Source organism: Crocodylus porosus, unplaced genomic scaffold (genome assembly GCF_001723895.1).
Source record: "Crocodylus porosus isolate Cpor-Errol unplaced genomic scaffold, CroPor_comp1, whole genome shotgun sequence".
Classification (NCBI taxonomy): domain Eukaryota; kingdom Metazoa; phylum Chordata; order Crocodylia; family Crocodylidae; genus Crocodylus; species Crocodylus porosus.
The window spans coordinates 19119854-19146348 of record NW_017728949.1 but is presented as its reverse complement, the minus strand read 5'-3'; the positions used below and the strand labels follow the sequence as shown (position 1 = coordinate 19146348).

The window sequence follows — 26495 nt, the reverse complement described above, 5'->3', positions numbered from 1 at the left end:
TTCTGACCATTGGGTATAAATAATACGTCATTGTAGTGCGTTCCACTAGTTACCCAAATGCAATCTAAAAGTGTGTGTGTGTGTGCGTGCCCCTTCTGCTTTTTGGATCCACATGAGCATTCCCAGGTGATCTTGAACAAGCAGAATGTGTAAGGTTACCATATGTCCAGACATGTCCTCTTTTTTGGCCCCCTGTTTGGATGGATTTTTAAAATGCGAGCAAAAGTCTGGGTTTTTTCTCTGCCTCTGCTTTTCCAGGGCATTTCCAGCTTGGCTGCTTGGGGCTGGGAGCAGTGGGGTAAGGTGATTGGCTGTTGGGGGTCATGTGCTCTATATGCAGGGCCCAGCAAGCTGCTTGCAGGTAAGAGAGCCAGAGATGGACAGAGTGTGTACATGTGTGTGCTCACGCATACAAGTTGTATGGGCAGCAGGGTTGGCGGGGAAGGGGCTGCAGCTGAGGGGCACCAACAAGGTCAGCAGTGAGGGGCACCAGCAAGGCTGTGGGGGGCAGGAGCTGTGGGTTGTGAGGAGTGAGGTGCAGAGGTAGGGCAGAGGCTTATCACTCCTGCCCCCATCATATATCCCTTCCCTTTTCCTCCCTCGTCCCCTTTCTTCTCCCCCCCACAGGTGTCTTCTTTTTTGATACTGGAAATATGGTAACCGTCAGAATGTGCTAATATGCTGTGCAGTCCTCACAGTCTCATTTCCTATCCTTCCTCATCTAGTTGCAGCCACAGGAACCTTCTCTCTATGGTTAGAAGGCATAATTTATTATAGTTACTATAACTGGAGTAAGTTTAAACTGTTTGTAAATACATCTGGGGCTCTCTTGCAATTTTAGTTACCAGGTTATTGTTCTGTTTATCATTTCCACCTCAGCTTTAAAGATCTAGAGAAAAGGTGCAAGTAAGGTGCTTTGTACCCCTTTGTCTTCATTCTTTCTTAGCTGGTTGCAGGTAGTTCCTGGTTGTGGCTGATATCAAGCAGCTCAAGTTTTGTGAATTTTCCTTGGCCATCTTGCCCATCTATATCTAACATTGTAGCCCACAAGAAAAAACTTTGCGCATGTTCCTTGAGCAGAGGTCTTCTAGAAACCAGTCTCCTTCTAAGGTTGTTTCTATTGGCTCTATTAAATGCATTGCAACAAGATATCACTAAAACCAATAATTTAGGATTTGAAAAAAGGATTTTATATATATGTATAATTAATGAATATATCTAGAGTCAGATGGGACATAAGTCTCTGACCAGAGGGTAGAAAACAGTTTCCCCTATGAGCTAGTTTTACTGTGTAAAGCAGGGAATTCTTCAACTCTGGAATCCATCCAGTTGTTGGGCAGTATCAGAGACAGGGTAATGGGCAAAGTTACCCCTGGTCATTTTTATTTTGTCAGTTCCAGCGTTAAGCAGTTCTCCTGTCCTGAGCCATAAGAATATGAGGAAATAGAGTTTGGGCTGTTATGTTTTGTCTTTCCTTCCTTTCAGCTCACCTCTAAGAAATACATTGATATTTATTATGGGTTGTGAGAGAGAGGCTCACTAGAGTTTAATGGTTAGGGCACGCACTTAGAATGGAGACAGAGTCAAATGCCAGCTCAAATTAATACATATTTACATAGCATGGAACAGGAGAGTTTGAGAAACACTCACCACAGAATAGCCAATAGTCAGGGCTTGAGCAACTGAAGATGAAGGTTCAAATCCTGGGTTTGAATCGGGTAGAGCAAAGACTTTCACTTGAGTCACTCACATTGTAAGTGATTGTCCTCTTTGCTACTCTGGGATAGGCCATAAGTGTGGTCAAAAAGTCTCAAATTTTTCCCAGTATAAAGGTGGTGTTACAGGCAGGGCCATCCCGGGCGGGGCGGGGGGGTGTGTATGAATCAGGGTGGCTGCCCTGGGCTCCGTGCTTTGGGGAGCCCCACGGAGCTGGGCGAAACAGTGGCTGGGCAGTGCAGAGCAGCGGCTCTGCGTCCAGCTGCTCACTGCCCCCCCCCCCTCTTCCCCCTACTGCCAATGGTGGCAGCAGCTGCAGCGTTTCCAGGTCCAGGGGCCATGGGATCGGAGTGGAGAGGGGTTCCACATGGACTGATTTGCCCCAGGCCCTGCACCCTGTTCAGGTCAGCTCTAGTACAGGTTACTTATAAATTATTTCAAAGGCACTTAAAACTGGAACATTCACTCATTAAACTATGCTAAGTACCCTCTACACATCTTAAACTATGCTAAGTACCCTCTACACCCACCATGTCACATCAGGTGAGGGTTATTTTTGAGCTTTTTTACCTAGCTCAAGCTTTGGATATTATTAATCTGCTCCATGGAGATCAAGCAATCAGTTTGCAGTCATCCAGTGCCCCAGGATGCACAGCTCCCAGCCCTTCTTCACCTGACAAACTTTTTATCGTCCCAAACTCTACTGGCCCTAAACTGACACTCCACCCACCCCTGGTGAGTATTACCCTAGCCCACTTGGCACCATGGTATCAACTCCAAGAAACCCAGGAGGCCTGTGGGTTGGGAACCAGGCACACAGCCCTTCCCTCAGAGGGCTAAGCCTTTGCCCCACATCTGGGAAGTTCTCCCCTAGTCGGGAGAATTGGGGTGGGGGGTATGGCTTCACTCCCCAGCCTCCTGTATTCTTGGGGAGCAGGGGGAAAGGGGCAGACTAGCATGAAGTGTGGTGGGAGCACAGAACCCAGGGAGGCATGCTTTCCCGTAGTCCGTGCTGTCACTGCAGTTAACCCTCAGTGGCTCCATTCTGGGAGTGGAGCCACTGGGCAGTGAGAGTATGGAGCCCAGGGAAACATACTTCCCTTTTCCTGCTGCACTTAAGCCCTGGGGCTCTGCTCCAAGATGAGGGATAGAGTCTTGGTTCCTGTCCAGACTTCTGCTCACCAGGCCCTCTAATGGCAAGTCAGTTGTGCAGGTCAGAGATGGTATTAAACCTTAATCTATAACTGCTCTGAAACTGTTTTAATTTTAACACCACCTAACATACCACAGATTTAGTCTGATTTAAAGGTAACCTGTAACAGCATCCTAAGAAAGGCCAGCTTTTGGAATCTTAAATTTTTGCAGGAAAGAAGAACCGTTTTCACTTGGCTTAAATTGAGGGTTGTGTGTTCATATCAAATAAGCTAAATAAAGTATTAATGGGGAAAAGTGATTCCTTCCAGTCTCTCATAGGCAACCAATAGAAGTCCTGGAGCATGGGATTACGGTTATCTCCCACAGAAAGACCAAGATTCCTTCAAGGGGATACCAGATCCCTGAATACACAGATCTTGTGCTAAGGGAGGCATGATTCTATATTACAATCTGACACAACAAAGACACTTTTGAATAAAAGGTAATCAAACCAGTAAAGCTCTGACCTTAAACCTTTCCAGAACACTAAGAGTATTCACCAGGTACAGTAGCATACCTCAGGGGTTAGAGTATGTGAATGAACCTTAGTGATCAGATGACATGAGTTCACTTTTATTAAGCCTTTAAAACATTCCAGAAAAGAATTTGCTGTATATTTCAGTCCCTAGGTTTGCAAATGAATTGGCAAAAAGCTACCCTGATTCCTATGGTTAACCACTGTATGGGCAGTGGTTAACAGCTTGTCTCTGGCCCCATTTTCTAACTCCATGTGGCCTATTTAGATTATTTTACCAATGGTTTGCTAGCCGTTCCTTCCTGTGGGGAAAAGTGCACTACTGCCTAACGAGCAGTGATAAAGCCTTCAGCTATCTCATCATCTTGAGATAACTGAAAATGGCTGGTTAATTTCCTTCCATCAATCAAGCAGACTGTCCTAATGAGGGATCTTAGTGTAACACTGACAAATTTAACAGCTTGTAAGAGTCTTTCTTTGCTACCTGCTTCTAACTATGGCATTTTAAATTCTAGTTATATCTGCAATGTGAATGGGGGAATTGTCAACTTTAATAGTTGATTCTCCTTTCACTGTATTATCCAGAGAAAAAGCTATCTTGTATTTTCATGCAAACTAATTACCAAACATATTATCTAGATCCATTGAAATTAGGCTATTAATCCCTGCAATTTTTCTTTCCAAAGCCTCATTTTTACCAAGGAAAACTAGTTTGGTATCTCACATTTCTTTGGAAGTTTAAATTTGTATTGGATGAGACTAGAGCATTTAAAAACTCATTAAAGGGATTTTTTTCAGACTTTGAGAAACAGTGGGCACGTCTACATGTGCCTCTTTTAAGCAGGCTTAGCCAAAAATTGCCATTTTTAAGATGCATTACAGGCATGTGTCTACATGTGCACTCCCTTAATGTGCCTTCAAAATGGTGATAAGGCTATGTGAGCCTAAATTTGATACCTGCTTGAAGCAGGTATCAAATTTAGGTGCAAATAGCTGAGTTGCATTAGCGCACATGTAGATGCATTAATGCACAGTAATGTGGTGTGAATCAATGGACACGCTGCGTTGATGCACATTAAAACATCTGCATATGTACTAACATACCTTAGCTATTCACACTTAAATTTAATATGACTTAATGTACATTAGCATATCCACATGTAGACATGCACCTAAATTATCTTAATGCGCCTTAAACAAAGGCACTTTAAGTTTAGGTGCACATAAATACGTGTATAGACACACCCAGTATAGCAGAAAGGTCATTTCACTTGGCTTATGTCTAAAAAGATGAGTTTATGCATTCAAACTGGCAGGCTTTGCTGATAGAAACTTCAGGGTACTGGAAAAAATGCAAAACAGAAGGAAGAGGGAGCAAAGAGCAGAGGAAGCAGAATTTTTTTTCTACTTGTTTGTTTGTTACACTAATGTCTTTTTCCCCAGTCAACATTCTTACTATTTTACTCACCATAATTTATGGTCCTCTCTGTTCACCTTCACCTTAATATTTCCATTTTTATTTAGTAATTACGTACCTTCTAGCTATAATTAAATATGTTTCATGGTCATTTTACTCATATAACTTCTGTTCTAAAAAGAAATGAAAAAGGTATGTGGAGATAGTACAGCAAGTTAGGGATATACTTGTGCAATCTTTCCCATCACAAAAATTATGAATTCAATTGGTGACTTGACAAGAGTTACTTCCTACATATTATTTAAGAGAACTTTCAATATAGCATCTCCTCTTATATGCTCCTAACCCAGCTTTTCCAAGAAATACTCATTAATAATGTTGATTTGCTAAACTGTGCCCCAATGTTACATTTGAGCAACTGATATTTAAGTAGCCTAATATTTAATACATTTGTTTGTCAGTTTGCTCATTTCATGTGCTCTCTGCTTGTTTCACCAGTCTGCTAAGGCCACTTGGTACAACCCCTCCTGAATCTGAGATGACTTCAGATTTAAAACAACCCCCTGATAATTAGAGTCTGTACATGGACAAGTATACATTTGTTATAACGGTCCATGTAAAGAATCTAATTACTGGAGGGTCCTCTTAAATTCCTCCCCCCTACTGCTGCAGCAGTGGCAAGAGGGAAAGCAGTAGTGAGAGGGGAACGGGGGAAAAACAGGGACAGGTAACCTGCCCTTTGCCCCCATGACATTTTCCACCCTTCTCCCACCATTTGTTTCCCAGTACCTGCTTCCCCCCTCCCCTCACACTCTGCTTGCTGCCCTCCATCACTGCTTACCCTGTGTGGCAGCTCTGGCCCAGCTCATGGAATACACATGTATGGTGTGTGTGTGTGTGTGTGTATCTACACACACAAACCATGGCTGATATATATTTACAAAAGGGGGGGAGGGGGCTGTAGCCATGGCTAGGCCATAGTGGCAATGACAGCGCGGGCCCTGAGTCAGGGCCAGAACCAGACCCACAGGAGCTCCCTGGCACTACAGGGGAGTGGGGAAAATACCTTGTCTTGGATTTGAGTAAATACAGTAATATTGGGAAAGGGTAAGTCCTTGAATCCCATTCCCTGCAATCACCACTCTGTACCATGATGTAGAAGTGTTCAGATGCAGTAGAAAATCAAAGTCACTACATTCATCCAGCATCCATTTGCATAATCCTATTACAATTATGTTTTAGTAACATAGGTTTAACAGCTATTTAGATTAAATTTTTCACTCAAAAATGTTACTGTATTGGGATTTTTTTAGGTAGAGTGCTAATTCTTCACTTTTCTAGTCTGAGTAATCCTTCCTTATAATATTTGGGGATTATGGTATCCCATTGATTGTCTTCCTAAACATTTTGAAAAGGGTATGTTCTTTTTTTGAAAGATCCCTATCTCTCTCTCTCCCCATCACCTATGATGGGGTGGCTCATGGGTGTATGAGCTTTGTCTTTGTAGATTGCCATGGTTTATAGATTTTTTTGATGAAGCATAAACAAAGATAGCAAAAGTAGAGGCAGTATGCATCTCAGGTCAAATCTGGTATGTCATTAAGTTTTTTAAGTACTTTTTTGCTGCTGCTGCTACTGCTGCTGCTACAGCGACAGCTTCTATAAACATATATATATAAATAAATAAGAATACTTTGTGGGCTAACAGCTCTAATTCAGTAGCTCTCTAATAATACAGATGGGTTTAGGTTGGGATGGCCAAAATGGCAGTTCTGGCCGCCAGCTGGACTCCATTTCTCAGCAGCCTCTGCCCATGTTGCTGTAGCTGGTTTCCATTGAGACCCCAGGCGTGGTGGAGTCCTGACAGTGCAGGGCCAGGGTTTCCATGGAGACAGGCCCTGGCAGCACTGGCAAGGCACACAGCTGGGCAGGAAGCTGGGATCTTGCAGGGGTGACACCATGGTCCAGAGCCAAGGCAGAGCTGTTATCCACTGCTCGCATGTCTCGAATAGGCATCTACATGTGCAGGGAAACAGGAGCAGGTTTGCTGCTCATGGCAGCAGTCTGCTCCTACTGCTACCAGCCCTACACTGGCCTCCTGCAGCAACCAGGGGGAGCTGTAGGCTCCCCTTCGGTGCTAGCCCAGGGGCTGGTAGAGAGCACAGAGCCAGGAGATTGCTCCCAGCCCCTGCTTTGATATCACAGAGTGGGGGCTGGGAGGTGACTGTTCCCAGCCCCTGCTCTGTGATTGTGGAGTGGGGGCTGGGAGACTCTTATCTTGCAATTGCAGAACAGGGGCACAGTCACGGAGCAGGGGCTGGGAGGTCCCTGCTGCCAGGGCTGGGGGACATTGTCTCTGCCTGGGCTCTGGTGGCAGGAGCCCACTCCAGCAGCAGGCAGCTCCTGGGGGCTGGGAGCAGTCTCCCCCCCCCCACTGCCTAGCTGACCTGGAGCACATTTGCTCCTGGGCAGCTGTCTACACATGCTGTACTGCACAGTAATTACTTCTGAATTTGCTACTTTTATTTACAGGTAGTGAATTTACCACGATTAAAGGAAACTACCATGAAATAAGTGTTTGCACATATAGACAGGTGACACTTTCTGTGCATGTTTACAGGTGCTTTTATGCACTCCTAATCTTAATGCTCATCAACCTAATGTGCATTAAGGTGAGCTAGGCATGCGTCTACACATGCATGTGCTAAGGTATGTTAATGTGGGTGTGCAGACAGACTTAAGACTAAATTAGTCCCAAGTCAATGGACACATACCACGCTAATGTGCATTAATGCATCTACATGTTCACAAATACGATTTAGCTATCTGCACATAAATTTGATACCTGCTTTATGGATAGCTTTCAAACTGCCATTTTTAAGGCACATTAAAGGCACATGTGTAAGCGCACGCCCTTAATGTACCTTAAATAGGGCTAATGCACATTAAACGTGCATGTGTAGACATGTCTACTGTGCAGTAATTTGCTCTCATCTTAAGTGAAGTATCTCATGTTGATGCACCCCAAGATGACTTTTGTCCATATACACCAAGTAGATGGTTACAATTAATTTTTTTAACATGGAACTTGCCATAAATATCCATGCCTTTGTCCCATCTGGTTTGGATAATGAGTGCTGTATACTCTGCATGGCCATATATAAAAAATTCTCAACTAGTACCAAATGCAGCAAACTCATTTAGTGTGTTTCATATATAGTACTGTTACTTCTTAATCTGCTTTACGTTTTGGTTTATTTTCAGGTGAAATTCAAGACTGTAATTCTGATGTAAACCTGTAGCTTTGTGGCTGCCTAAAAATCAGTTTCTGTCCTTATGGGATGGTATGACAGTTAAGATCATCCAGTCTTCAAAGTTAAACGAAGTTCCTTGATACTAGACCTTGAAGTCTGACAGTCCTTGAGTTTGCTGATCCATTTGGCAAGCTGCAAACGTGATCTATTATTCCAGGCTTCCCTAAAGATTAAAAAGAGAACTATTAGTATATTATTGATCGTTTGTGTAGACTCACATGTTTAAAATACTCATTTTAAATGTGTGCATTATCTAAAATTAAAATATAAAATATATTCACTGAGAGCTGAAGACACAAATTTGTATATATGTGTACTGATTTCTAGTGTAATAAAAGATGTATGTTAGTCCAAAAAACTAACTTTGATTGTATTTTGGTATTCTTTTCCTGAGGCTTCAGGACGTAGAAATGATGTAGTTTGACATACCACCATAAACACACTGACTCTTCTGTTCAGCTATTTACTCAAGCCCAAATTACCAAAATTTCAACTAATGCTAGGATTTAGGTGTTCACTCAGAATTTCCAAGAACCTGATTTTTCAGAGATGCATGGCACATAAAGCTCCAGTTGTAGTAATTAAGAACTAAGTGCTCACCATCCCTGAAAATCAGACCCTACTTATCCCAAGTAGGACATTCAGAGAGAGTGGACGATAGAAAACCTTACCCCTAATGATTATCAACAGATGATAAAGAAAAGTTAACCCCAGAGGATTTTTAATCTGTCGTGTAAAATTACAGAAGAATTTAAATCTTTGTAATATAAATGCTGTAGCTGTTGATTAGTTGTTTAATTTTCTCTAATACGTATTTCTGTGATCTTGCAGGTTTTAGCTGATGCTGTTGCACGCTTGGTTGTAGATAAATTCAGTGATTTGACTGATAATTTCACATCTCCCCATGCACGTAGAAAAGTTCTTGCCGGAGTTGTCATGACGACAGGTAAAAAGAAAATTACTACTACTACTAAGTGTTCAGGTACCATAGTGATGGACACATTATAAGGATCTAGGTAGTTAAAAGATATTTATATTTACACTTCATTTTTCTTTCTTCAAGCAACAGCACTGAATTATCTTTAATGCGTAATTGGAAGAGTATAATAAATATAAGAACAGGTGAAGTCACATCCTTGTGATTGGCAGTTACCAGAAAGTTAATGCCTGTAAATACCTGTCTATTTTCACAGAGCTCCTGTCTCCAACAAAATCAACTGAATTTTCTAGATAAGCTATATTCTATAATATACATTACCTTTTTTAAAATGAGATATGTATCACACTGAAAAAAAAATTAAGGGTAATAAACTCCCCAAATACACTGTATTACATTGCATACTTATGTCAAGGCATAAATTATGTATGCATTCGAAATATTCTCATTTTTACATTTTGCTTAATTATTCTTACTGTATTTAGTTATTAGTGTAATTTTACCTGGTATAGTAATTACTGCAATACAACTATTTATTCACAAACATCAAATACGCAGATTTTAATGGCAAGTATGAATCGCCTGATTTGGCAATAGACAGTACTGCAGATGCAGTGCAAAGTACAGTCAGCATCTTAGGTTTTATTTCTTGCATGTCTTATCAATATAAGAACTGATAATTTTTAGCCTGTGAAGCTCTATATCTCTTATCACTGTTGAATTTATTGCCAGGCTTCTGATTTACTAATAGTGTCAAGCCAGATTTAAAAAAAAAAAAAAAAAAAAAAAGGCCAACCAACCTAAATATTCTATAATGTCCCATTATGTCTTCATGTGTTATGCAGTATGTGAAACAAACACTGGAGTTTAGTGCCTTCTCATGTAGTAAAGTATTAAGCTTAAGTTTACTGAAGCTTCTGATATCCACTGATTTAAGTAGCTGTTAAATGTGTTAGTTTGGATCTTTTTACTTTCCCTACATGTCTTAATCTGTGCTGTTTATAAATATAAATATAAAAACTAATTGGACAAGAACCAGCAGAAGGTATATAAAATGAAGTGGAGGCCAACCATCCTTTGTTTCATATGGTGCATTGTGAACACCATCTCATAAGGCAGGGGTTTTCAATCTTTATTAATTAAAGTACCCCCTGTGGCTAGTGGGGGAACACGTGTGGCTGCACATAGAGGCTGGGGGGGGCATGTGGCCAGCTGGACACATTGGGAGGAGGGTGGTGCACAGCCAGATGCAGGGTGGGGACTGCAGGAGGCAGAGATGGAGCACCGCCGCCTCCCAGGAGTAGAACCGGGGCAGGGTGGGGAAGCTCACCGGGCTGGGGTGAGGGCATTGGCAGCAGTCTGTGGGGCAGGGAAGCTCACTGGGCTTGTGGGTGGCACCAGCGACCGCTGCGTGCAAGCTTCCCCGCCCCACAAAGGGGCGCTGCTGCCCTCACCCCACCCCAGCCCTGCTCCTGGGAGGTAGCAGTGCTCTGTCCCTGCCTGCCCGCACATACCCACCAGGACTGCTCCAGGTACCCCTGGAGGTACATGTAACCCAGGTTGACAACCCCTGTCATAAGGTGCTCCTAAGGAGTATTTGATCAGGAAGAAATGTTTTCTAGGTAGTAGTTATATAGGGGACTGTATACTGCAATACAAACATTGGGAACAAATCCTGTCTTGTGCCAAGATGTATTTGATTCACGAGGACCATCAGGAAGCTGATTATGGCTCCCTGTTTCTCAGGCTGGCCCCAGTGCCAAACCAATATGGAAGAAAGCTGGCTAGCGTTGTTAAGGGGACTGTACAACAGCTTGTGAATTGCCAGGGTGGAGCACTGTTTTACCTTTCCCTGGCTCTAACTTGCTGCCTGCATGAAGCAGAGATGGAGACAACTGATATAGAAGTGAGTTCCTCTGGCTGTGCACAGTTGGTAAATTCCTCTGTGTTGAGGACATGGCTGATGGCTTGGTAGAAATAGCCAGTTTATGCTGACAAAGCAGTATAAAGGAACCAAATCCTAAATGAGAATGTGGCCCATGTTTTCTTATTTTTATTAGTAAAAGAGTATGTTTTGTCTTATCTCTGAATTTTTCATGCATTTGCCTTTTATTTCTTTCAAAGGATAGGCAGCACACAAGATAATTTACTATAGTGTAGCCTACAGAATTATTTCATACCAGAAATACTATACTGAAGGTGCTATTTTGCTCTGAAGAATGATTAAATATTCAAAAACCTGGTGTTGCCGTAATGTTTTGAGGGTTTGTTTGTTTTTTAGTTTAATTTATATCTTCCCTGTAGATCCTCATGTTTTAGTTGCCTGCCATATTTTCTACTCTTTTTAATAGACCAGTGTCTTATAATAGTGTAGATTATTAAGGCGATGTGATCTTTCTAAATGATACCATCTGCCTCTATAGTACTAAATTCTTTAAGTTGGAAGATAACTTTCTCTTTCCGTTCCAAAGGAAGTGATTAATGTGAAGGTAATCACTTTAAATAACAGAGAACTTTACTTTTTAAAACAGGTTTTAATCAAATTTTGCTATATATAAATGATTTGATACTAGATCCTTGTATGAAATGTGTCCAGGTGAACCTCAGGGCCTGCATGGAGCCTCGTTGAAGTGATGTTTTCCCATTTCAAGTGGTCTACTCCCATTTGATTTAGATTTAAAACCAGGATGGTAACCCATTAAAAGTAAAAATCAAAACCATGACCATTTCAAACAAAAAAGAGAGTAATGTATCCAATTGAAAGTATAGAAATTGAAAGAAATAATGGTCCAGTTCAGCAGAGTATAGTCCTGTTGACCTAAATTGAACTGCTTGCAGTCATAACGTTAAGTTTGTATTTGAATACTTTGCTGGACTGGGGTCTAAAACAGACTATATTAAATAGCTGGACTAAGTTTTTAAATTTTTAAGCTACACTGAATACCACATCATATTTCCATCTCTTCTCCTATGAGACTTCTGTCAAACCCTTACCTTAAAGATGTTTTTACATTTAGTGGCAGAGCCCTCCCTCCCAACCCCTGTGAGGACCTTCAAAAAAATCATTCTCCCTTTGTTGGCCTTCATGGAGAATGGGTCTGATAGTTGCGGAATTCTAGAAATGGTCTCCTGGGTGGCCTACATTGGCCCTGCTTTCATCATATAGAGCAAGAAATATTCTGTTGTTGTCCATAGCTAACTGAGCCTGGAGTTTAAGACACTTGAAACTCTGTTGTGGTAGTTGTTTCTGGACTCAAAGGTATCATTGACAATACTAGTCATTCCTGCCCTACTTCAGGAGGATGAACTCCAGGGGGCACTCCTAAGACATAACAGTTGAAGGAGGATTCTGAACACTGGTCTACCATCCTCATCTCAAAAAGAATTCTCAAGAAGTTTGAGGTCTAGAGTCCACTTGGGGGAAGACTGAGGCTTTGGGAGGAGCAGGTTAGTTCAAACATTCCAGTTCTGTTTGAACCCAAAGGACGTCGCAAATCTGAAAGGACTGACTTTATGAACCTATGTGAAAAAAATCCACTGTTTTTTGTTCACTCACCCCATACAAAGCTATGCCAGCAGGTTTCAAATAATTATCCAAGCTGGGAATTTGATCAAGACATTAGGAATATCGCTCCTATTCTTACAAAAAGTGCCTTGGGATAGATCTTGTCCAAGAGAGAGCATCTCCAAGAACATTATGCCAGCTGACATTATGCTGGAGCATTGATCCAGTGCTGTCTGGGGAACGTATACCTCCTAATGAAACCTACTGACTTTTCCAGAAGCAGCAACAGTTTCATTACTTAACTTCTAATCTAGCCTGAATTTGATATCAGTGGCCAGGCTGATGTGCAAAGACAAATTCTTAAGTGGATGTTTTTGTTGCAAATAAATTGTTTAAAGAGAGTTTATTTTTTTAAAATAAATTGTTTAATCCCAGTGAATAAATTCAACTGATAAATGTCATTGCATTTAAATAAATTTTCTTCCTGAAATTTATTTCACAGGTACAGATGTGAAGGATGCCCAGGTAATAAGTGTTTCCACGGGAACAAAATGTATCAATGGGGAATATATGAGTGACCGTGGACTTGCATTAAATGATTGCCATGCAGAAATTATCTCTCGCAGGTGCCTGCTTAAATTTCTATATACACAACTTGAGTTCTTCTTAAGGTAAGTTTAGAAGGGCAGAGTTTAAGCTACAAACTTCATATAGAAGAGAAATTCCAAGACCTTTTGTATGTGATCATTATTTGAATTATAACACAAAACTTATTATTTGAATTATAGCACAAAGCTACCAGAGTCTTGGTAAAACAAAATGGCATATAACATCAGTCATTATTTAACTGAAATATTATATTGGAAAAGACCCATCAGAAAGTTTAACAGGAAAGTTGATACTCATTTTAAGGACACATACCTATAACAAAGCTGTGCTTATTATGATTCATTTGTTAATTAAACAGCTGCTGTTTAGTTAAGCATACTAAGTTTTTGAGTTAAGCATGTCATCCTTTAGTGTATAAACCCATTTGTTTTTCCATTTTTTAAAATTTAGTGCGAATGAATCAAAATACCAACAAATAAACTAGCAAAAGCATGGTTTTGTTTAATTTCCTTTACTGTTTTCATTATAACTTCACTAGACAGACGTGAGCTTATAAGTAAACTTCTTTACATCCTTTATTTTGTTTACAACATGATACATCTACTGCCATAGTAAGTATGACTAGGCTTAGCATACTATGTTTGTTTCGCTTCAGGTTTTGACTGCATCTCTTTTTTCTGTTTGTTCCAGTAATAAAGATGATCAGCAAAAATCCATTTTTATCAAGTCTGAACGAGGAGGGTTTAAACTGAAAGAAAATGTGCAGTTTCATCTCTATATCAGCACCTCTCCTTGTGGAGATGCTAGGATCTTCTCCCCACATGAAGCAGCACAAGAGGGTATGACTAGGATCATATTATATAGCTAAGGAGTTACCAACAATATGTTTGATTGTAGGCAGATGGCAATAGTTTCATAGTTGTTAGGATTGGAAGGGACCTGAGCAGATCATCAAGTCCAACCCCCTGCCATGGGCAGAAAAGGATGCTTGGGTCAAACGACCCCAGCTAGGTGATTGTCTAGCCTCCTTTTGAAGACCCCCAGGGTAGGAGCCAGCACCACTTCCCTTGAAAGTTGGTTTGAGCTCCAAGCTGCCCTGACCGTGAAGTAGCGCCTCCTGATACCTAGCCTGAATCTACTCTCAGGCAACTTATGATCATTACTTGTTCCTTGTTCCTTGTTACTCCTGGTAGTGCTCAGGGGAACAGGGACTGTCCCATAGCATGCTGGTCCCCCTTGGCAAGTTTATAGGCGGCCATGTTAGAAGCCAAGTTGTCGGTTTAATTTTCCTATTTGCTTAGTATCTGTTAGACAAATATTTTTTTTGTATTTATATTACCTTACTATTTTCTATATAGTACACTGTTCTCTGCAAGTTCATTTATAGCATCTGGCAAAGTAAGCTAAAGCCTACAAAAGCATGTGTTTCTCTGAATGAGTTGGTCCATAACGTGCTATGCTGACATTTATTTTTGTCATACTAGAAATGCTAGACTAAGTACAAACAGATAGGAAGACCATATGGACTAGAGGCTAGAGCCTCGAAGGATAAGCCAGTGAGATGGCATGTGTCTTTCCAGAAGTCACTGGGCTTCTTTGATTACTGGCTTTTACTGATTTTTGTTGACCTCTAAATTCCTGTATATGTTTTAGTGATGATGGTCCATAAAATATGCAAGAGGCAAGGATTTTTTTAGGTGATATCTTTTATAGGACAAACTGAGTGAAATCTTAGACAAGCTTATGAACACAAGATACCCTGTACTTGGGGTCAGACCGGAGGAAGAGTGCCTACCCTGTGTCCAAAAGTTTATCTAAGAGCTCTCCCAGCTATATATTCAGTCTAATCAAAGATATCACCCAAAAAATCCTTGCTCCTCTCACTATATGTTGATATCATTCTATGACTGAAGGGCCTAGAATGGAATTCAAGAATGAGATACTGCATCTCATGCTCTTTTCTGGTAACAAATTAATAAGCTTTTTCAAGATGGTTACCAGCTTAAAAATAGGTTGCCTTTTCTCTTTTGATGACCATCTGTTTCTAAAAAATATGTTAATGCTCTCTCTCAATTAACCATAAACTATTTTTGTCACCTAGATCAGGGAGACAGGCATCCAAACCGTAAAGCAAGAGGACAGCTACGGACAAAAATAGAATCCGGAGAAGGGACAATTCCTGTCCGATCTACAACAACTATCCAGACCTGGGATGGAGTACTACAGGGAGAGAGGCTGCTTACCATGTCATGCAGTGACAAGATAGCTAGGTGAGATGTTAAGTGTTTGGTTTTTTTGTTACTCTTGTCTCATTGCCAAACAGATGACATCAGTTACAGCTTGCATCCTAAAACCTAGATAGCCGGAAGAAATACTTGATATCTACATTGACTTCAGAAATAAAGTTGGCAATGTCTTACCTCAATCACTTGTTGATTCCTTAGGTGAATTTAGTGACTGTGGATCAGTCCATTTAACCTGATCTTTCAGCATGATAATTAGGTCCTGTGATTCTATTGAAGAAGGTTCTAATAGTATAAATTAGCTACTTTTAGCTTTCCTAGCATTTCCTTATATTCCCTTAATATTCTTGAATAATATTTAACTTTTTTTTACTGGCCATGCTGTCAATTCCCATAAATAATACAAGAGGAGTATTAAACTTTCTTACCTGAGGTTATTGTGCATGTAAATTCCTTCATTTTTCATAAAAAAAAATTATTGTTTTTTCTGAAACAAAAGTTGGTTGAAAAATTATTAAATTTAAAGCTGCAAAATGGGTGAAATATAGACCTTAGGGCTGGAAGGCACTTTGGAAGATAGTCGAGTCCAGCCTCCTGCCCCAGGGGCAAGAAGTCAGCTAGCAACAAAGGATCCCAGCAAGATAGGCATCCAAACGTTTTTTAAAAGAGTCCGGACTAGGTGCTTGCACCACCTTTGGGGCAGTCTATTCCAGCCTTGGGGGCTTGGACAATAAAGACGTTTTTCCTTATGTCCAGCCTAAAACAGTCTTGGAGGAGTTTGTGACCATTTGACCTTGTCATCCCTTGGGGTGCTCTGGTGAACAGGCGTTCCCCCAGATCCTGATATACACCACTTTATTTACTTATAGGTAGTTACTGAGTTACCCCTGGGTCTGTGCTCTTCCAGGCTGAAGAGTCCCATGGCTCTCAGCCTCTTATAGTTTCATAGTTAGTAGGGTTGGAAGGGACCTGAGCAGATCATCAAGTCCGACCCCCTGCCACAGCAGGAAAGAGAACTAGGGTCAAACAGCCCCAGCAAGGTGTTCATCTAACCTCCTCTGAAAGACCCCAAGGGTAGGAGCCAGCACCACTTCTCTTGGAAGTTGGTTCCAGATCCTAGCTGCCCTGTCAGTGAAGTAGCGCCTCCTGATGTGTAGCCTGAATCTACCCTCTGCCAGCTTGTGACCATTATTTCCAGTCACTCCTGGTAGTGCTCAGGGGAACAGGGACTCCCCCAATGCCTGCTGGTCCCCTCTGAATAGTTTGTAACAGGCTGCTAGATCCCCCCTCAGCCTTCTCTTGTGGAGGCTGGACAGGTTCAGGTCCCGAAGCCTCTCCTCATAGGGCCTGCCCTGCTGCCCCCTGATCATGCAGGTGGCTCTACTCTGGATCCTCTCCATGTTGTCCACATCCCTCTTGAATTGCGGTGCCCAGAACTGGACGCAGTACTCCAGCTGTGGCCTGACCAGTGTCGCACAGAGGGGGAGGATCACCTCCTTGGACCTGCTTGCGATGCATCTGTGGATGCATGACAAGGTACGCTTGGGCTTCCTGACCGCTTCCCCACACTGTCAGGCCGTGTTCATTTTGGTATCAGTAATGACTCCAAGATCCTTTTCTGCTTCTGCACTGATGAGAATGGAGTTCCCCAGCCTGTAGGTATGGTGCTGGTTCTTCCTCCCCAGGTGCAGTACCTGGCACTTGTTAGTGTTGAAGCCCATCCTGTTCTCATCCACCCACCCCTGTAACCTGCTTAGGTCCAATTGCAGCCTATTCCTCCCTTCTAGCATACCCACTTCCCCCCACATCTTAGTGTCATCTGCGAATTTGAACAGGGTGCTTTTTACCCCCTCGTCCAAGTCACTGATGAAGATGTTGAACAGTGCGGGCCTCAGGACCAAGCCCTGTGGAACCCCACTGCCCACATCCCTCCAGGCTGAAAATGACCCGTCTGCCACCGCTCTCTGGATGCAGCCCTCCAGCCAGTTAGTGACCCATTTGACTGTGCAAGTGTCAACGCCACAGTCTCCTAGTTTTTTAATGAGAACGGGGTGAGAGACCGTGTCGAGGGCCTTTCTAAAGTCCAGAAAGACTACGTCCACTGCTATCCCTGCGTCTAAGGATTTTGTGACATGGTCATAGAAGGCCACCAGGTTGGTCTGATGGGACCTGCCTCTAATAAACCCATGTTGGTTGCCCCTAAGCATAATCTCCCCTGCTGACCCCTTGTGGACATGCACCAGGATAATTCTCTCAGAAAGCTTACCCAGGTTTGAGGTAAGACTGACTGGCCTGTAGTTTCCTGGGTCCTCATCACAAGGCCTGTTCTCCTGCCCTTTGTTCATATGTGTGGCTCTCCTCTGGACTTTCTGAAGCTTTTCCACATACTGCATTGATTTCTCTCCTCTCCTGCAATAAATGCAAATTTCCCTATAGTGTGTGATGATACCTTTAGCTGAGGTTCTACACATTAGACAATGCACAAGCACATTAAATGGTGCCTGTCTGGCTTACAGTCCAAGATATATTCACTATACTATATGAGCATTAAAGCAGAGATAAAAAACACAGAAAAAATTACTTATTTAGGGTGCTTGTATATGTGACAAGCGTTTGGTTCTTCCTAAATTGAAATAGTGGGTTTTTGTGTCATTTAAAAACCCACTATTTCAATTTAAGGACTTTTGTGATATCACGTGACATCACAGGGCATCACGGCCTCCCATCAGCTCATGGTCCCGTGCCCCTTCCTCTCCTCCCCTCCCATTCCCCACAGACTCCGCCAGGAAAAAAAAAAAGCGGTGAGGGGCCTGATCATTCCTCCCCCCTCTCCCCCACAACCCTGCCTCCCTCTCCTGTGGCCAGGGAACAAGCCGCCAGCAGGCCGAGTAGTCCCTGATCTGTGGGGGCCCCCAGTCCTTCCCTTTGTGGCAGCAGTACCCCCCCCAGGCAGCACCCGCCTGCTAGCATCTGACCCAGGTGGTGCCAGGGGTCACCACTACTGTGGAGGGAAGCACCAGAACCCACACAGCTCAGGGGCTGTGCAACCCAGCAGTGGCTCATGTAGGCAGGTTCAACTGAATCAAAAAAAAAAGAAAAAGAGAGGAGCCTAATCTTTTTTTTTCTTCCTGGAGCCTGTCTGCTTGCCTGAGCTGTGCAGTGCCCAGTGATTCCCTCCATGGTGGTGGCACGCCCTGGGCAGTACCCACCTGCTAGCCACCCATCCAGGTGGTCCCAGGGGGTGCCGCTGCCATGGAGGGAAGCACCAGGCCCTGCACAGCTCAGGCAGGCAGGCTTAGGGGGGGTGGGGAACAGTTTCCTCACCGCTTTTTTCTTTTTGTTTTTCCTCAGTGGAGCCTGCCCATTCAAGCTGCCACCACATCACACAGCCTCTGAGCTCTGTGGGGCCTGGTGCTTCCCTCCGAAGTGGCGGTGCCCCCTGGGACCACCAGGACTGGGTGCTAGCGGGTGGGTGCTGCCTTGGGAGCGCCACCACCATGGAAGGAAGGTCTGAGGTCCCCCGCAATTCAGGGGCCCCTTGGCCTGCTGGCAGCTCACCCCCTGGCTGTGGGAGAGGCAGGTAGGCTCCAGCACCCCTGCACTATCCCTGCCACCTTCCCACCTCCTGGGACCACCCAGGAATGGGCTGGCTTGCCCCTGGGCAGTGCAGCAAGGTGGCAGGAGGGTGGCTGGGTGTACTGACGGGAGGAGAAGGTGGCAAGGATGATGCATGGGGTGCTGGAAGCCTGCCACGCCCAAGCTTCCCTGAGCATGTCTGGACTTCAAGTACCCCATGTACTGTTGCACTTCATTACGTAGCAAACTAAAATATCTTGGATGGGTTTTACGTTGCTACATAACAAAGTCGTTTAAAGTAAAATACGCCGCTGAACATGTACATTGTCATGAAATTAGAGTGGAATATGCTGCTGAACGAGTAAACAGCAATACCATTAAAGTGGTGCAAAAGGGCAATTACGCCGCTTTAAAGACCAATTTTGTCGCATACAGAAGCACACTTAGTTTTCCAGTCTCCAGAGTTTTCTGGAAGTAATCAGTGAGGAAATCGCACCTTTATTTGTTAAAGTCCTATGAAATATATGTTCGTGATCTCTTCAAAACTTGGGGCAATGAAAGATTGTTATATGGTGACAAGTAATTTCTTAAAAATGACAAGTGATTTCTTATATATTCTTTCTCAATAATTTTCAAGTGAAATTGCCACCTTACAGGTCAAGAGCTTATCTGTCAACTCTCTAAAGTCCATCCAAGATGTAAAAGTCATCCTGTGTTCATTTGACTACTTATAACAGCATCAGTTTAGGAAAAAAGAAAGGTTATTCAGCTAGCACTCAATTCACTATTTTGTTGATTGTGTGTGTTGCACAGCAGAATCCAGGTCACGCTTATATAAATAAATATTTCCTTTCTTAGAGGCCAGAGAGATTGGAAATGTGTTTATGTTGGTGAAGGAAATGGAGATGACCCACAGACTCATGGAGCAAAGGCTGTATGAGTAGCAAGGAGGCCCATTATTTTCCGTTCAAGATTTCCAGGGCATTTAACTGTACTCTGCCAATTTAATTTTAATTTATCTATTATTGTGCAGTTTCTAGTATTTGTTACCATAACATTACTAAAAAAAAAGTCACGTGTCATTGGATTTTTATTAAGATTTTCAAAAGATGACTCCTAATTAAAGTTAATTTGTGTCTGTGACACTATATTATTTATAGACAAAATGTAATTTATCAAGTCAGTCTACTAACTATTGAAGGAACATTGTTTATTGTTTTATTTTGGTAAGGATAACATTTTCTTGAATAGTAAATCCTTCAATTTAGAGAAGTTGGGTTAATTCTGCTCATATGAATTTACACAGGCAATTTGATTCTTGGCACATGATCAGCTTATATTCAGAATTACTTTGTTACAATTCTAGTTTGCTGCCCATTAGCAGCTAGCTGTCCCGCTCCACCATGGCTTGTAGAAATGCTAAACCTCTAAGAACTTGCAGCTAGCCTTCTGGGCCAATATTCTCTCCTCTACACTTCTCTTCCTTTCTGCTTCAGCAACAAAGGTGACTAGTGGTGAAACCTCAGTGCAGGTCATTGATTGTCTTCTCTAATGATGGGCAGTAGGTCATCAATTTACCAGGTATAGCCAACAAACAGGGAAATGCCCATATATAGTGAGACATGGGCTTTCTCTGCTACAGCTTTGGTATCATGTATACATCTTTTATATGCATGTGTTGGCGGAACCTAAGAACCTGGATGGAAGCTGCATGTCAGCAAGGGACACATCAGTCTGGATAGACCTGTCATAAATACTCTTCCCCTTAGAATCTGGGCTGTGCCACTGTGAGATACAGAATACTGGGCTAGATGGGTTGGTGCTCTGATCTAGTATGGCATCTCTTATGTTCTGCCAGTCTTTTGTCTTACTACATAAGTGTATTAAGATATGAGCAGGAGTATGGTTTATGGTGCCAGCTACTAGACAACAAGAAAGCAAAGAATTGTGAAACCCTATCCCTAACTATTTGACCTCAGCCAGAAAATCATCCTTTCAGTTTACTTCATCTTTTCATCTCACCCCTCTAAAAGAGAAAAGGAGACGAAGCAAGAAACCTGAGAATTTTGCTTCAGGTTGGAAGGAGAGGGTGAAAGATGAGTTCCACCCTGAATACCCGACAATATTAACACTGTTTTGTAATGGCCTCAGAAGGGGAAAGGATATGGGAAATAAGAACTTACGTCTTTACAACTAATTTAATTTAATCTGGGTTAATAAATATCTAAACATTTTTTTCGTATTAAAGTGGTTACTCCAGGCACCATTAAGATTGAGTGCCATAACTAATGCATTTTCAGACATTAACCTGCTTTATTAAAAAGTAGTCTTAACTTTGGAATTGCTTGCATTTTCTTTCATTACTGATCTGTACATTTCATCTCCAGTCTTACATTCATGTAGATTTATTGGCTGCCAATAAAGTCTTGAAGTTCTCCCAAAACATTACAGACACAAAGAAGAAAGCTTCACAATGGGAGCATTATTGGTCGTATTTTGTCAATGTGGAAAATGAGTCATTAGGATTTCATTAGTTATTTCAGACTTATTTCCAGAGAGAGCTATCTATTTATTCCAGTGTAGCAGAATTCTTTTCTAATATATTTCTGTGTGAAAGAACACCAAAGGACTCTGGAGAAGGGTTTTGTCTTGTTTCTGTAAAGTCACAGTAGAGGTCAGTCATTTTCCTCCATTTTCCTGGTTTTCACTGTTTGAAAGAACATAATCACACACACACACTTTTTAACGCATTGACTTGTGGTATTTGCTATCTTAATGTTATTGATAGTCGGCTTCTACAGCAAGGGGTGCATCAATATTCTTATCTTGATAACAAGCAAGTACATGCATCCTTTTCTTGAATGCTTTTAGGGACAGAGTACTCTCCTATCTGTCTCATCATAGGGACTGAGTAAATTGAATTACTACTGTTCCCTATTCCTTCCTCAGGATTTTACTGATATGAATTATCATCTTGTGTAAGTATGTAGAGGCTTTCTTTTCCTTGCCACATTCCTACTGAAAATCAGAGCATCTGCCTATTCAAAAAGCATACTGAAATTGTTGCTTACTTCAGACTGGGAGCGTGCTCCTGACTGTGCATTTAGTACTGTGCAGCCATTTGATAGTTGCTTATGCAGTATCAGTGCAGTACACGCCGATACTGTGCAGTTCCAGCAGCCCACAGTTACTTTTAAACGCTATGTCGGTGTGATGATGAGTTATGGCAATGTAGCTTGTTGCTACAGTGACAAGGTGTCGGTTGGCATCATGGTTTGTGCCCACTGATGCTACATCACCATAGCAACAGGCTATGTCACCATAGCTAATCACTATGGTAGGGTAGCATCTTGTATCGGACATGCCCACAGTGTTGTTATATGCTTTCTTTTTGTCCTTTGCAGTCTTTCCTCTTGCATGTATGACACTGTTCCTTGAAAGGAGTACTAGTTTTTGCTCTAATAGTTTGTCTTTGTCAGGATTGGTGACCTCCTCAGTCCTCTCTTTCTGCCCCCATCTCATCCCTCACTTCTGTGTTCCTCACAATCGTGAGTCTGTTGAACTTGGATGGTACACCAGGCAAAGCAATTACTGGTACATAGAGAAATGTTGGTTGGCTGTTGGTATTCTCAGGTTAAGGTTCTTTCATTTTGTTCTTCAGCCTTAGGAGACCCTGACAGTCCTACTTCCTTGTCCACAATGTAACAGTAGTTGTTTCTGTCCACCACTAGGGACAGGGTACATCTCTTTTGGAAATGGTGTTTCTGAGAATATCCTTATCTGACACTCCCGTATCTAGGTTAACACACCACCACTTTTACAGAATGGGTTGGTCCTCTAGACTAGCCATAAAAGTCTGGAGTACTTTAGCTGAGTTGGTTTACCTCAACAGAAATAAGCTTCTTGTACTGCTTTTAGACTGCCAATTCCAGTCTTTGTTTGTAGTTTCCTCCAACAGCTCTTATATGGAGTATCACAATGTTGGTGAGCAAGGAGAGTAGGCACTGACAGAGCATACAAGATTGCAGGGGCTGAGCAAAGCAGCAAACAAGTAATCTCCTACCTTGATACATCACTATCAGCCAGACTTCTTAATGCTTATGAAGTCTCCAATGGCCGTAGAGGCTTGCAAATGTGATAATAAGGAAAGCCTTGCCTTCTGAGGTTACCACAGCTGGCATCTTGAGTCTGGCCTTTCTCAGCAGAATAGAAGAAGAAAGGTATCTGTAACAAGACAAAATTACTTCCTTTTAATTGTCGTGTCCTTTTGTCACCGGCTATGTATTACCCTACACTTTTTTGTGGGGAGGGTTGACATTGCTGATTTATTATTTCTGTGACTAGCTTGTTTATTGATTTTTGCTCTGGAAGCCTGTATAACTGGAATGAGAAGATCCAGTCAAGGTCTATATAATCAGGAGTTGAGTTTGACAATGCCATGCTTCTTCACTGACCAGTTGGTGGCACCATAAATCTTTCTGTCCTTATTCTAGTAGTATTAATTAGGGTGGCAAGTTGGGCACCAGCCCTGGTTCACAGCTGAGTAGGAACACCATAATGGCTGCCTCCCATGGAGTCTCTGCTATGACCAAAGAAACACCCTTGTGTTGCTGCTGTTTTAGAAGCGACACCATGCTGCCACTATAGCCGCAACAATGGGGATAAGCAACTAAGACTCCCACCCTATGCTCTCTGCACTGTGCCCCCACTCTTCAGCAGGGTTTTGCCTAGGACACAAACCAACAGCATGAGAAATAAGTATTTTTCCCTTCTTTTTCTATTCTTATAGTTATTCATAATACAAATTACATCAATACCTTTCTGAATTGCAGATACTACTTTTTGCAGGTTTCGCATGTTGGTAATAATCAATATAACTTCATTTTCCAACAGATGTGCCATTTTAGTATTACACTGAGGCTTAGTTATCGTGGCTTCTCGCAGATGTTTAAAAACAAAACACCAAAAACCACGCTTCACCAAAAGCAGCAACATGTTACTTCCACCCAGCTTTGCAGTGTCTATATAGATCCAGTGCATCAGTGGGGCTTTTTGGCACTTTTATCTAATAGCTGATTCAATCAGCTATTAGATAAAAGCACCAAAAAAGCCCCACTAAATCACCTGATCTGTACAGCTATCTGGTGAGCCAGGTCCAACTAATGCACTGCCTCTTCTCGGCATGTGCTGGGTTCAGCGTGGCAGCACAAGCAGTTTAAAGTGCCTGGTTTTTTAATGTCTGCTAGCAGCCAGTACGCCCAAGATGAGTTGTGGTAGAAATATTCCATATAGTGCATTCTAAAAAAAATGAATGTCTACTGTGATTCAATTCCTAACATACTTCTATTAGCACATAAATAAAACAAATTTCTGGAGGTAGGTGATGTGACTATTATACTTTATTTTCTTTCCTCTTTCCTGTGGTTTCTCTAGGTATAAATAACATTTTCTATACAATCACATTTTTAAAATTGCAGTATACATTTTCATTCTGTTATTTTCAGCAACAAATGTGTATGTAGGTTGTGCTAGAGTATTTGATGAATAATTAAAACACATATAAGCTTCTTAAATATATGTAGAGATATGAAATTGATTTGCATCATGAACAACATGTACATTGAGAATCACATAGTACTTGTAGCATCACTGGCCTTGAATTTATATTAGTTTGAAAAGGAAACCTGACAGCAGGAAGCCAACCTTTGCCTTCTATCTGAAAGATTCCTTGTGAACCTGTTGCTTTTCTTCTTTTATGCTAGATATAATAAAAATGAAAATAGAAGAAAGCAAAAAGTACAGGCAAAATCTTATTTATAACTCGGAGCCTATGTTAGCAGTAGCAATAAAGAGAATTTTCTAGGAGGTGAGATGGAAGCTTTTTGACAGGAAAGTGACTTCCCTTTGGACACCAGAAATATGAGACTAATTTTCATAGGGTCTGGAGGACTGGAGATGTAAAAGTATAAGTAGAAGAGACCACTGAGTTCAGTCCTCTTCAATTACATTGAATACTCTGGCCCCTCTTATACCCCACAAGCCAAAAAACACCCCTCAGGGTCTTTTAACAAAAGCAGGGTCTTCAGAGCAACAGCAACAAAAAAAGGATTCAGAGTACAGTGTGCCTCAGAAATAAAGCGGAAGAAACCAAGGATGCCATCTGGGCCCCTTCAGTGGAAGGAAAGTTGTTGATTAAAATCCACACAGATGGTCCTAAAAAGTGGGTCTTGCCCCATGCTACAACTGAAGACAACCCCCCACCACCTTGAAACAAAACAAAACAAAACCCCTCCAACAATCCTTGACAGTCTTATCTGGGGAGGCAGGGTGGCGGGTAAGATGGGGAATCCTTTGAAGGGGATTTCTTTTTTGACCCTAAATCTGACATTTGATTTAACCTGAAACATGGAAAGAAAAACCGGTTAGGCAGGCAATTGAAAGCTTCCTCGGGATCACACGGAGCACCGGTATACATTGCTCAATGCCCTCTATCTAGCCATGGTCAATATCTGATGTCCCAGAGAGAGACTGAGAAAAACCTCACCTACTTCAGGGAACAGGGGGCACATGTGTCTTACAAGAGGCATATAAGAGAGCTCTGGCCTCTTGTAAAACAGGTATCCGGGTTTTCCTGCTAATGATTATAAAATTTAAATCTAAGCATGTAAGTAGACTTCTCCCAAGAGAAAGTGTTTTGTTCTGGCTCCTACAGACATGGAGGATGCATCCAGACGAGCGCGGACATGCAATATGTTGTCCCGTTTGACCTGTGAAACAGTGTTCCTTCTGTGACATAATCGCAATGCATTTAAGTTAATTGCCACTCATTCCAGAAACGAGCCTGTCAAACTGTACTCTCCCTGGTCACCTTCTTGGAAAGGAACGGCAGGGCAGCGTGTGTAAACAGCTGTGCTGCTCCTCTTTTGTTGTGGATTTTGACTCGGGTCAATCAGGACCACAACAAATGAGATTGGTCTTTTTACAGCCTAACAGGCCAAACCTGTGGAAGTTACCCTTAATCTGCAGAAGTGACCATTAATTTGTGTATGTTCAGATTTGGGGTTTGATTATAATTGCACATTTTACAGTGTTTGCTTCCAATTCCTTATCTTTTTCTTCAAATAATGTGGCCTCTATCTTGCAATATGCCCTACACTTTTGTATACTTTGGAGAGGTAACACTATAAGTAATGAAGAAATGACATTCAGAGTTATTGGGCAGATACCTGATTATTATATTGACAATATTTTACTTGTGGTAAAATTGTGTCAAACTCTCATGTAGCCTATTTTATTATAAATATTGCTTAGGCTTAAAACTAGTTAAATAGGTATGATTTTCTTATGATACCTTTAATCTGGTTTTCCATTGTTTGGCTGGAAGTTGTAATGTCAATGTCATATAAAACGTTCCTTAAGTTTAATAATATAGAAAATAAGTTATAATAATTCCCTTACAACATTTTGCACTAATGCAAAATTCTCCTCTCCCAACAACTTGGAACAATA

General features: G+C 41.9%; 1 protein-coding gene across 6 annotated transcripts in view; it reads left to right on the top strand.

The window, feature by feature from the left end:
• Window positions 1-26495, top strand: part of ADARB1 (adenosine deaminase, RNA specific B1) — a 184300-nt gene that overhangs the window by 132855 nt on the left and 24950 nt on the right. For all 6 annotated transcript variants that reach the window (XM_019554073.1, XM_019554074.1, XM_019554070.1 and 3 more), the window contains 4 exons: window positions 8948-9062; window positions 13061-13229; window positions 13858-14006; window positions 15269-15437. In XM_019554073.1, the coding sequence (XP_019409618.1) occupies window positions 8948-9062; window positions 13061-13229; window positions 13858-14006; window positions 15269-15437 (602 nt within the window). The remainder of the gene's footprint in view (window positions 1-8947; window positions 9063-13060; window positions 13230-13857; window positions 14007-15268; window positions 15438-26495) is intronic.